Source organism: Diadema setosum, chromosome 12 (assembly GCF_964275005.1).
Source record: "Diadema setosum chromosome 12, eeDiaSeto1, whole genome shotgun sequence".
Lineage (NCBI taxonomy): Eukaryota > Metazoa > Echinodermata > Echinoidea > Diadematoida > Diadematidae > Diadema > Diadema setosum.
Window position 1 is genome coordinate 25,131,356 of NC_092696.1, and position 13,612 is coordinate 25,144,967.

At 40.2% G+C, this 13,612-nt stretch overlaps 1 protein-coding gene across 1 annotated transcript in view; it reads left to right on the top strand.

Annotated features, from left to right (window-relative positions):
• Positions 1-2,221: 2,221 nt before the first annotated feature.
• Positions 2,222-13,612, top strand: part of LOC140236157 (CD9 antigen-like) — a 171,489-nt gene continuing 160,098 nt past the window's right edge. The window contains exon 1 of the mRNA XM_072316125.1: positions 2,222-2,379. Within this exon, the coding sequence (XP_072172226.1) occupies positions 2,302-2,379 (78 nt within the window). The 5' untranslated portion in view covers positions 2,222-2,301. The remainder of the gene's footprint in view (positions 2,380-13,612) is intronic.

Sequence of the window (13,612 nt, forward strand, 5' to 3'; positions counted from 1 at the left end):
CTGCATGTCTCTGTCTAGTCATAGCAAGGCATACAGAGTTCTGATAATGATGATTCGTTCCTTAACGGCATTCCACACTATACAAAGCGGGACTGTGTCCCCGTGTGAGTCATTTGTACGTGGAAAAATTCTTCCTGATGTGCGAAATCTATTAGCAGACGACGTTTTCTCTTATCTTCCCAAAAAACCCCACAAAAACAAAAACCCAAAGAAACCAGAAATATCGAGACTACTGATTGCATCACACAAACACTTCGCGGCAGTCAGATTTGTATCTCTATCTATCTTTCTATCTATTCATCTATTTACCTATCTATCTATCTACTAAACTTTATATCTGTATCTATCTCTATCTATCTATCTATCTATCTATCTATCTATCTATCTATCTACTTATCTATCTATCTATCTATCTTTCTATCTCTCTCTCTCTCTATCTATCTATCTATCTATCTATCTATTTTTCTGTCTATCGTTCATCTCAATACCGAGAAAGTTTGCATTAGAAATCAAGGAAATGTACAGATCATTGATTCTTTTACCGAAATATAGGCCTACTTACCTGGTATATAAAAGATCAGTTTTAATGTCAGTAACAACGTGATTGTTACCTTACTGTTACAGATTTTTTTTTTGTTGAAATTCCTTGTCTTCTTTTGTTTACCATTGTCACTGAAAGAAAACATCCTTATCACCAACGATGTGTGGCAGTCATATTAGCTTCAGCAGTCTTTAGGAAAACGTTTCTTCCGAGAAAAATTGAAATCAGTAACAATGAAAAATGTGAAAATATAATTTCACATGACGAATATTGCATTTTAGATTCCGTTTCTTAGGGCAGTAACAGTTAGTGATGTCTATAGCAAGCAGCCATGGGACCGACGCCTTCAAGTTTCTTAACATTCCGAATTTAATTAAGGACATCGCCGCTGCTGCCTGCCAGGGGGATTCGAACAGGGAACCTTAAGATGGGGTGTCCGTTGTTGTCCACAGCACCACCAATACTCATGCACGCAATCGATGTCACAAACATGAAACTAGGATGACGACTTCGATGTCGTCATTGAATGCTATATTACCAAACTTACCAGTTTTCGACGATCACACCTCTGTACAGAGATAAAAACATGCCTGAATTTTAATGATTTCTGTCAAATTTCCTCTGTATATCTGTCTCTTGAGCTTCAGAGTGTTCACTGAAAAAAAAAAAAAGATCTGTGGGTAGGTCTACATCTTTAAAAGATTGCTACTTTTTCTGAGGAATGGACGAAACATATTGTTAATTCTTTCGATGCTGTATACAGGTGTATAGTGTACGCCAAACGCTCCAATTTCCGTGTAGCTGTCCGTTGTCTGATACGAGAGTTGTCTACTTTTCACTCATTAAAACGCAATGGTGACATGGATATTATTTCTTCGCTGACGATAAGCAACGCCATCAGTCAAGCAGGGTCTACGGGCGCAGACTAGGCGCATTCGCTTCATCTGTTGGCTTGAAGCGTGAAGAAAAGAAAGGAGAAAGATTTGTAAACATTATCGTTATTCATAATAAAGCTCCAGATCAGCCGCTTCTTTTTGCTGCACGGCACACTGCAGGGATGCTTCTGATTAAATATGTCCGAATTTTGTCGTATTGCAACAAAGGGTCCTTCCCTTCTTTTTTTTTTCTTTTTAATCTCCGACCACTTATGGAAATATTCCCCACATATTTACCTTCCAGTACAACAAACCCCCTTGCTAAAACTGGAGAGTGAATCATATCTTCAAATCATAATGATTTTGGCGAGATTCGTGCTGACTGCCGACTGTGTGCAGTCGAGGGAGGGTGGGAACGTGCATACCTTACCGCATACACAAACACACACACACAGACACATACACAGAGAGAGTGAGCATAGCATACACTCCATGCTTTCACACACTAGGTACACGCCTGCACATGCGAGTGATATCGAGGGCCGTGAGAACCGTACTTGAGAACAGGCCGCTGGCAGCCCGACGGATGCCAGCCTACACACTCGCATTGTTGCGTGTCGCGGGCTCTCTCGCCATTCAATCGCTAACATTCCCCGTTGCACGCCTGTAGCCGTGTGGAAGCACCATCGCCTGTACACCCGTAAACACAAATACCAAATATCTTGCCTTTATTTGTCATTTCTACCAAGCGTACGGATCTCATCTGTGGATATCCATAAAATAGGATTACTCTGTCCAAACAGCTTTACGGATTTTCTTCAGAACCGAGAAAATCCACGGCAAAATTGTTGGGAATACTACTGGATTCGGACGGAATAGCTTGCAATGGGTTTCTGTGGGGATGAGGCTATCGTCTGGTGCTTCAAGTACATCTTAGTTGTCGCCTGCTGCATCACAAATCTGGTGAGTCATATTTGGTTGCCGGGAAATCTAGACAAATGTAGGGATGAAATATATCAAGTTTCTCTGCTACATTTTATACCTTTCCATTACTTACGCCCGTTGCTCTTGCTTTACCCACATCGCCAAGTCTATTAGGTCAGAGATGTACAAATTTAATTTGACCTCGCCAAAATTGAGGGCTCCTCGATTTGATAGAATGTCACTGCGGATGAGAATAAGAAAAGGAAGAGGGAACTGACCTCTTTGGGCATAAAAACCCTTCGAGGGTGCAAAAAGTTCCTGATAACTCGACAGGATGGGGGCCACCCCAAATTGAACCTCCTTATTATATGTCACTATGTGCAGGATGATACACTCGGATGCCTCACTATAATATAGTCTCACAGTGTAGTAGCAAGCGGGTAAGCTAAAAAAAAAAAAAAAAAAAAGGAGTCGTACACATAAAACAATCCTTATTGACGCTGGAAGCTCCCTAAACAGGGGAGGAGTAAAAACCAAAACACGAAAATCTCCATCTAATAGCCTGGAGCCTCGGTAATATTTCCTTCCCGTCGTTGGCTAATTGTATGTAGATTCTCAAAACTCGCTGCCTCGCGTACTATCAGCTCATGGGATGCTTTTGTTGTGTTTTTTTTTCTCCACGTAACGCCTATCATAATTATGTCAGTGTTAATAGAGTGACATGTTTCGCAAGGAATGCGCCAGACATGATATACTGTAGACATTTATGTACAAGTCATATCGTTCAACAAGGCAACTGTTTTATAGCGAAACAAATATATGTACATGTCAGATCGTTCAACAAGGCAATTGTTTTATAGCGAAACAATGGGAGATAAGAGCAACCCGTTCAATGAGATGATTTTATCGTCACCTCTCAGTTTCTCTAGCTAATTCATCTTCCATATCAAACTATCGTCATCATTCTGTCAATAATTCACGAGAAGGTAAACACCAGAAAAAAAAAACAACAGTAAAAATTGAAATAATAAAGAAAAAGGTCATCGTGCTTTGGAGGAAAGAAGGCGCAAACATAATAATCCTACATCGTGCCATCGTAAAAGCGGCTTGCGCTAGCTCGGTTTCCATGGCAACCATTGCATCTCGTGCTGTGCTCGTTTTTTCTTTATATTTTTATTGTCTTGTCTTTCTTCCCCAACGTCTTATCTCCATTAGTGATGATGTTTTTTTTTGCAGGCAGTATTAAAAATATGATATTATTTCTAGGCATCAGAATATTAATTTTCCACTCTTTCATCACCTAGAGCTGAAGAAGGAAAGAAGCAAAGCAAATTGAAGACTAAACGTTTATTGGCACTGCTCCGATACCCAGTTACGAAACTTTGGACACCAGGATCTATCGTAAAGCATCAATCATTGAGTATGACAATGAATACACCACGGTAATCAGTGGAGTGTGACACTAAAGCCGCACCGCTGTCAAAACCTGAGGGAAATCAGAAAATCCCTTCTCATTCTTTAGTCAAATGTCGCGAGATTTACAGAGCTACGTGTTCTAGATCAACCACATCAATAGACCGAGAAATAGATCAACAAGCGAAAGACTTCAAAGCATAAAAGAAGAAATTCGACAGATTTAGAAATGAAGAGACTGATGAACACGTAAATATAGCTGGATTTGAAGGAAGGAAGTAAATTTGATAGAGATCTTTATAGAGCGATCAGAGATAGAGATAAAAAGGTATAGAAAGAGATGACTTTTTATCTTATTTACAAAGTAAGCCAAAACAAACAGAACATTGTTATTCAGAACTTATACGTAATACGCACAACACATTAGTCATTGGACGGAAACCCGTTTGAGTCGGAAGAGTCAGTCGGGACTTGGAGATTGAAGATGACAAATGAGAGTCTTGAATTGAGGCTGTCACGTCATCCCGAGGTATCCACCCTCTATGGCCGCTTCCCATGGAGATTGATGTGTGAGTCGGGAGGAGGGGGGGGGGGGGGGGGTAAAGACTGTTATGGGGATGAGTGATTATTTTCCTCCAAATACAGTTTGATTTGGAGTTCGTGCAATCACGAAGATATGTCAAACATAATTTTGGGATAACGTCACAAATAGCAACATTCAGGTGTGTGTGTTTTTTTTTCTTTTTTGCACTGTATTGTGCTTTCTTTTCATTTTAATGGTTGCCCCATAATTTCAAAATCGAAATTCAGCTCTTGTCATTTATTAGACAATTAGAGGTTTTCAACTTTGGTTTCTACCTCCAGACATCCTCGTGAAGAGAGTACTTGTTTTTTTTTTTAAATCATGAATGCATTTCGCACGTCCCCATCGTCACGTTTGCCAGTTAGTTGATGATGAATGGGTCATTTTTTTTTAATGTATACAATATTCAAGCCAGCCCACAACATGTGATTTGATTAATTTATTTTCTATGTGGCAGTGTATTACAATTGATTTTTATGCCTCCGCCACGAAGTGGTGCCGGAGGCATTATGTTTTCGGGTTGTCCGTCCGTCCGTACGTACGTCCGTACGTACGTCCGTCCGCTTTCGTTTACGCGATAACTTGAGTAATATTTACTGGAATTTTACCAAACTTGGTCCAAGTATGAAGTATGATGGGGCAACGATTTGATAAGATTTTGGGTGAAATCGGCTAAAGGTCAAAGGTCAAAGGTCAAGGTCAAATCATGAAATTGTATCCGTTTACGCGATAACTCAAGACTGTATGGAGCAAATTTCACCAAACTTTGTTGGAGGATGATGTATGATGGGACAATTACTTGAATAGTTTTTCAGTGAAATCGGACAGAGGTCAAAGGTCAAAGATCAAGGTCAAATCCTAAAATTTATCTGTTTATGTGATAACTCAAAACTGGATAAAGCAGCTTTCACCAAACTTGGTCCAGGGATGATGTATGATGGGACAATTAGTTGAGTAGATTCTAGTGACATTGACAAGAGGTCAAAGGTCCAAAGGTCAAGGTCAAATGCTAAAAATGTTGCTATTTCCCCCATATCTATGCAATGCTAGCAGTTATTTTCTTGAAACTTAGTGTAGACATGTACTACTGCGTAAGGATTCTCCAGAGAGAGTTTCATGTCATAAGGTCAGAGGTCAAAAGGTCAAAGGTTAGGTGAAAATGTTTCAATATCACTTTTCTCCCAAATGGTTCAATGTATCTTCATGGAATATGGTACATATGCATGTACTGACTGGCAGGGATTATCTAGGGAATTTAGGGGTCATGGGTCAATAGTCAGGGGTTCAAAGGTCAAGGTCAACTCCTCAAAATGTTACTGCTGTATTTTCCTCATACATGTATACTAGTATATGCAATGATTGCATTATTAGTTTTAAAAGTGTTTGATATATGTACATGTATTACTTGATGGAGATTCCTTGGAAATGTCTAGCCAGAAGGTCAAAGGTCAAAGGTTAAGGGTCAAAGGTCAGGTTTAAATGAAAAAAAAAATATTTTGTACTGTAATTACACTCTTTTTTCATACCTTGAAAATTAAACTCAATGCATAAACTTATAATAAGGTCGGTCAGAAGTCAAGTAAAAATTTTCAATTCCCCAAATATGTGTACCTGCACTCTTTAATAGACAATTATAGCAAACCCAGTTCGTGGAAAGTGAACATTCAAGATATTTCTGACAAACCTGTTATTTCGATATTTTGCCAGTTATGTGAAACTGTCATCACACATTGTCAAGACATTGTACTATACACCTATTGGGAGAATCATGCATTATGGCGGAGGCATCAGTCGCCGTAGCGACATTTCTAGTTTTTTCTTTTTCAACAATATCATGAGACATATAGATATACATTATGGTACTATACCTTATAGCATGGTTAATGATTGTCTCGCTGTTGTGTAAATTAAATTAAACAATAATCAAAATAATATTCTCCATTGAATTTAATTGTGGAAACGCATTGATCGGTTTCTTTGAATAATGACACTATGATAAATACTAAGGTATAGTTTTTCTGTTTTTTGTGTTAATTTCTGGTGTCCACCCATTCTTCGTTTCCTATTTTTCATGGATACGGGCGAGGGGGATGGGGTTTCCTTTAAAAGTCCCCCTTCTCACACACGAAGTCCCCCTTCTCATAAACGATGATTTGTTTTCGATAGGTATTCTGTTTCCAGTGGGCCTCTATATTAATACTTATGTTTCAGGAAGTTTATCACTCACCAACCTTGGCTCATCTCCTACAGACTCACAATTCAATCTCGTAGGCAACCTAGGCAAGATGATGAGGACGCAGGGAAATGGGAAAGATCAAGGTGGGGCATGGATTCTGAGTGATGTTGGTGTGGACAGTTCTGGGTGAGGGTTGTTTGGGAGGTTTTTGGGTGGGACTGTCGGGAGGGTTTTTGGAGGGGAATGTTGGGAGGTTTTCGTGATGGAACCTGTTCAAAGGGTTTGGAATGGGGCTTGAAAGGGGTTTGAGGTGGGAAATACGGTTCGGGATAGGGCCTATAGGGTGGGTATGGAGTGGGGGCTTGTGAAGAGGGTTCGGAATGGATCTTGTAAGGATGGTTCCGGAATAAGGTTTGTCCGATGGTTTGAGATGGGGATGGGTTCTGGGGTTGATTTTTTAAGGGTTATTGGGGAAGGGTGTATAAGGAAAGTTCCGGGTGGAGCTTGTTCGGAGGGTTTAGAATGGGGTTTGATATGGGGTTCTGAGTGGTGAATATTCGTAATGTTTGGGATGGGACCTATATAGGGAGGGTATGGAGTGGGGGCTTGTGAAGAGGGGTTTGGAGTGTATCTTGCCAGGATGGTTCTGCAATGGGATAAGGTGTACTTTGTCAGAGGGTTTGAGATGGGATTGGGTTCTGGAGTGGATTTTTTTTTTTTGGAAGGGTTTGGCGAAGAGCTTAAAAGGAAGGTTCCGGGTGGGGCTCGTTCGGAGGGTTTAGAATGGGGTTTGATATGGGGTTCTCGGGTGGATAATATTGGAAAGGGTTGGGTAGAGGTCTGTAGGGATGATTTGAATAAATTGAACTTGTTTAGAGAGTTTGGAATGGGCCTTGTGAGAATGGCTCTGAGGTGGGCTTAATTGGAAGGGTTTGCTTGAGCTTTGTGAGAGGGTTTCGAGGGCTTGATAGAAGGGTTCGGGATTGGGTTTATCGGAAGGGTTTCGGGTAGGACTTATGATATAGGAAGAGTTCCGGATGGAGCCTGTTGGGAGGGTTTGGAGTTGGGCTTGAGGTGTGAAAATTGGAAAGTTTTGGGCTTGGTCTATAGGGAGGGTTTGGAGTTGAACTTGTTTCGAGGGTGTGGAGTGGTGTTTGATGACATGGTTGTGTGTTGGGTAGGGTCGATTGGGAGGGTTTTGGTGGGGATTGATAGAAGGGTTCTATTGGAATGGGTTTGTGATATGGTGTATTATAGGAGGGTTTGGGACGAGTTTGGGTTGGGTTTATAGGGGAGGTTTTGAATGGCACTTTGGGTTTACTGAGTATTTGAAAGATTTGGGTGGAGCTTGTTGAGAGGGTTTGGAGTAGGGCTTGGCATTGGGGGTTCTGAAGTGGGGAATACTGGAAAGTTTGGGATGGGGTCTTTAGGAAAGGGTTTGTGGAGTGGAACGTGTTTAGAGGGTTTTGAGTTGGGTTTGTGAGGATGGTTCTGAATGGGTCAGGCTTGGTAGGATTCTGGAGTGGAGTCTCTTGGAAGTGTTTGTGGTAGGGTTCATAGGAAGGATTTGGGATAGAGTTTAAGGAACGTTTATGAAATGGCATTGTTGGGAAGGCTTGCACGGAGTGGATCTTGTGAAGATGGTTCTGGTATGAGGTTTGTTCGGCGAGGGTTATGGGCTATGGTAAGTTGGGAGGATTCATGGTGTTGTTTAGTAGTAAGGAGAGTCAATGTTGAGGTTAATTGTGAAGGCTATGCCTGTCCGCCCACTTTGTTACTAACCAGGTTCAGTAGGTGAGATTGTCACAAAAATGACACGGAGGTCCAAGTTTTGTAACTTTACAACATAACTTACAATCGTTTTAGTAGGTTTACGCTCACTTTGTAAAGTTTTATTCGAGACATTCTCAGATATAGGTTTGAGTCATAAAGTAACGCAGGAACTTTTTGGAAAAGAACAACGCTTAACAGTATTGGTGTTGTGTGACAAGGAGGGGTGTGGTGGTGTGGTGGTGGTGGTGGTGTGGTGGTGGTGGTGGTGGTGGTGGTGTGTGTGTAAAAGGGATAGGGGATGAAGATGCACCTGATTTAATTATCAGCTTTAGCCTCTTTAAGCACCCGAGAGCTGGACCAACTAACTCATATACTCTAAAGACAGCCATGTCATCATATTCCGTAACATTAACCAAGTCTCGTCTATTAGTTTGCTATTACTTGATATGGTAGATGACAACGTAATCTGCTGTCGATTCATTTTCACTGAATTGTCATTCATAACGCGTACATGTGAGTGCATGAATTTCTTCTCTTTTTCTTCATTTCAAGTTGTAAAGAGCTGTGAAATCCTATATCTATAGGAGCACCACGGAGATGACTGTACAGTATTACGCATACACCGAGGCTTTGATGAATTATTGAGTTCTGGAACCACAATCGGCAAATCGTGCTTTAAGAACTCTCCTTTCAATCAATGCATTCAACGACCTTATGCGCGGGAAATCAAAGAAGGCTCAAGTCTCTAAAGTGCAAGGTCGGTTTCACGTACAATCGAAGTCTCTCACATCGATGTCGATCGCGTATTCAAACTGTCTCTAGTTCGTTGCAGACGTTAATGGAATTATCGATTAACTCCCACTACAGAGTGGAATGACTCGCGCAACACACACTCACACACACACACACACACACACACAAATGTGTATATTTGGTCAGCTTTGCCCATTATCTAATTTTATAAAAACATCAGCTGCGTGGATGTTTTGTAAAATTCACCTGATTTCTGAACTTCTTTTTATTTCTGGCTATTGTCAGGATCGTTTTGCCATCGCTTCGTACTGAATTTCACGAACAAAGAGGGTTATCGGGTGTCAATATGATATTTCACACAAGGTTTAGCAGCACATCATATTATATGCACGTAAGGAGGCTTGACCATGCTAAGAGCTCTCAGTGAAGTTCATGCACCAGCATTTACTTCAGCCTAAAAGCCCCCCTTTTTTTCTGCGGGTGAGAAGAGTTGGTTATAATCATGAGAAAACAGGAATCAACGCTCCCAGGCAAGGCGTGAAAACCCAGGGAACTCAGCTCAGCTCTGTCTCAACTTCACTTTTTGAACGATGAGTTATATAGGGATCGAGGTGCACCTCTCTGAATTATATCAGTGAAATTGAAACAGAGGTTTAAAAATGAAATAGCATCTAACGTGCATATTTTGTATCTAGATCTATATTACTGTCGTATTTTTTAATTGATATGAAACATCTGCTTAAATTCACTAAAAGTGAGATAGAGTGGGATAAGATAGGGATGGAGTGTAATGAGGTAAGGGTGTGGTGAGGTTGGGGTGGGTGAGATGAGGTAGGGGTGATGTGTTAAATAGGGTGGAGTGAGGCAGGCTGGGGGTTGCATGGATGAAGTTGGGATGAGATGAGGTGAGGATAGGGTGAGGTAGGGGATGGGGTAAGGAGGGGGTGGGGTGAGGTTGGGATAGGGTGAGGAAGGGATCGAGGGTGAGACTATAGGATTGGGAAAGTTATGATAGAGTGAGGTAGGCATGGGGTGAGGGAGGGGTGGGTGATGTCGGGGTGGGGTAGGAAAAGGCAACCTGCTGCGAATGCCATCTTGTGTACTTTGTAACCTAAGAATAAGTATAGGAAAAAAACCACCCATTACTTCCTGCTACTGCAGGAAGTAGAGGAAATAAGCCCGACTGTTGTGTCAACGTAAAGACAGGTGCTCGAAAAAAAAAAAATGAGTAATGAAATATGTCAAGAAAAAATGTCACGTTGCGACATATTTGTTTTAGACGAAAGGTTAAGGGACTTCGTTTGCTCACCCTCGTACGGCGCGGAGAGAGAGAAAACGGGCAAGGTGGACTTACGCATATTAATATGATCACTTGGGGAGTCTCTCGCTTTTGCATCAGGAGTTCTTGGTGCAAATGTACATTTATTTAAACGCAATTCCACCAAAATGTTCAAGTTCAAATTCAAATTCAAATTCAAATATTTTCACTTTTCGACAAAAGCATAACATACATCTCACTTTATTTTGTAACAAAGGAATGATGGAAACAAGAAATGTGAATTGAACAGAGTAAACAACAGTGTCGAAACTGAAATAATAAGGTTAGTCCTTATATACAGATTATAATTAAACGAACCGAATTGTAGCGATTTCGTCAAAATCGGGCATGAAAGAATTTAACTAAAAAGTGATTTATCACCTCACAAAACTTAACTTCCTCTTACCTTTAAAGAAGTCACTTTTGTTTTGAATAAATGAATTAAATTATCACTTTTGACTTGAAATTAAGGAGAATGAATTGTATCCGCATCGAATGAGTGTAGGCTGGTGATAAACCATGGCAATTGTGAATTTTGGGGAAAGAGGTTGTAGTTACTACATTATCGACGAAAACGTGAGTTTTTAACATAATTATGTGTGTACAAAACTATTGGAGAGTTGTGAGCCTATTACATTATCACCCCTTTTTGAGTTACGACCGATATTACTATTCCGGAATATTTTTTAATTTTTTGAATTCGTTAACTTTCTTACTTTAGGGCCAACGTTAATGAAACGCTTACCATTTGTTCATCTCACATTTCTCTATGTATGAAAGTGAATGTACACATTGTGCTAGACGTACAATTGCACTTTAAACTCGGTTTGCTATTCTCAGTAGTATTTCCTGTAGTTGTGTGACATGAACTTTGTTTACATGTTTATTCTATATTTCTGACATTATGATAAGCATTTGTTAAGCGCTAAAACACGGTCAACCGGTACGAAGAAAACAAGCTGTTAAATTGTCTGGGTATTAAAAACGTCACACCCCTCTGGTGCTGTGTTCACTATGTCATAGAACCTCCTAATGACAATCTGCCCACATGAGTAAGAAATTGCACACCTTGAGCGCCATGTAAGTTTTCATTTAGATTGGCTTTAAAATCAAAACGACTTCCACGTTGGGAAATATATTTTTTTAATCATCATTTCGGTATTGCCGCGATAACTGTCCTTGTTTTCAGGAGGTAATCCAGCAACCTTAGATTACCCACTTTATAGGAACGGAGTGAATTTCTGTAATGCTATGTGAGAATTAGAACGAAATACGACTTATTCAAGTCCTAAATGATAGAGACAACCTTCCTTGTGTTTCGTGGTTGAATCAAGACGTGTGTTCTCTCGAAATTGGGTTAGTCTGCCGTGAATTAAACGCTGTTTGTGCAGTGTACGCTTATTTGATTGGCTGAGTGGTCCAAAGTAAAACTGAGCTGGACGTTTACGCAGAACTACTCTACAAGAAAGGTCAGGTTTGTGTATACTGTGCATGGGCTGGGTAATCGAATCAGATCGGTTCAGGGCTTTGGACGCTCAAGACATCGAGGACGAAATGTTTGTGCATACGGATCGCATCTTTGTGGTCATGCTCCACAAAGCAAGTACAGTGTTTAAAGTGGAAACGATTTTCATGACGTCTGAATGTATGTATGATAACAATGGATGCACAACGTGTCAATGTGTGGTGTATAGTGGCACCCGCACAACCATGTGTTTGGCGACAAAAGGGATGCCATAATATTTCCCAGCGGAAGACTTGGGCCAATCGATAAGTCGATTTCTACAAGGTCACGCCTTTCGCCTGTCCTTCTACATGCTTTCTCTGCGAACTGTTTGTGTATTAGGCACACTGTCCCATCGACAACCCTGTGTGTATGCAATGTTCGTCATTTTTCAGTGATAGTTCTGATGTCAACAATCTCTATAAATCCCACGTTGTGCTGCCAAGGCTGACTGTTGCTGTCTGCAAAGACCAGCCATATCATTATTTTTGCTTTTTTCCCCACCCCGTTACCAATCTAAACCGTCAGACGTGAATATACCGACAAGAGTTACAAGGCCGCCGTGTTTATCACGGTATATGATGTGTATCTAAACTGCCGCCACCATTCTAATTTTACATGACCTCAAGGTTAGTCGGTGTAAGGTCTGTAATCTCGAAAAAAAAAAATGAAATCAAAACAGTAAATGCATCCAAAGACAAGTTCTATACACATTGCTTCCCTCATTACAGCGGAAAGTTATGGAATGTATAGGGCGTAACTATTGGATGATAAAACTCACTCAATTCGATGCCATGTTCAAGTCGGCTTGGATAAATGTTTTAGAGTCCAATCAGATGAGAGTAGGCCTATATGGCAGAGATTCTATCAAAATCGGTCCCGAAATTAGTAAATCATGGGATTATCCACATATTAACAGAGTGAAGAGTGATATTAGTAGCAACAGCATAATTATGCAAATTAGATCAGGTAGTAGACTATCTTCGCAATTTTTCTCTTTTTTTGGCATGAAATAAAAAAAGACAAACTTTATACATCTCACGCATCAAATTTCATCATGTGCTGCAACGACTGAGCAACGATAACTTTTAGAAGAGGAATTGTTATTACCAATTCTTTGCAAACCAAAAAACAAGGTTCTTATTATGTTTTTTAAATCTCAGCTACTTTTCATGAATTAATTGCTTGCAGCCACTTATTACTATTCGGTGAAATCATGTGAAAATTACAAGACCATAACTTCTTTAATTTCCTGTCAGATTGTGCTGGATTTTATAGCTTTCTGCACATGTGATATTATTCATTTAGTTGAGTCAACTTGGACATGAATGATTTGCGCTTTAACGTCCTTACTATCGGCAAAGTGTTTGTATACAACGTCAATGTGTGCGTGGGAGTGTTAAGATAATGCAGCCATACGTTTGCGGTTGAAATGGCTGTAAACGCTCCAGGCACTGAACAAAATTGAGTGACTTGATTTTTCTTGCTCATGTTTTCCAATAAACAGTAACATGAATGTTAGAATAAATCATTTCCATACGGTATACCGGTGTGGTGATATTTGTCTAAAAAATATTATGATGATGACAACGTAATCACTTTTTTTTTTGCTTGCTAGAGTTTTTTTTTCTTATGTTTAAACACCATCACACAGCTCAGCCAGAAAATTCGACAATTAATGTAAATAACGACGTCATATATTAAACACTAACATCAGCTCTTTGTTACACCTACCACAATGATTCAATATGT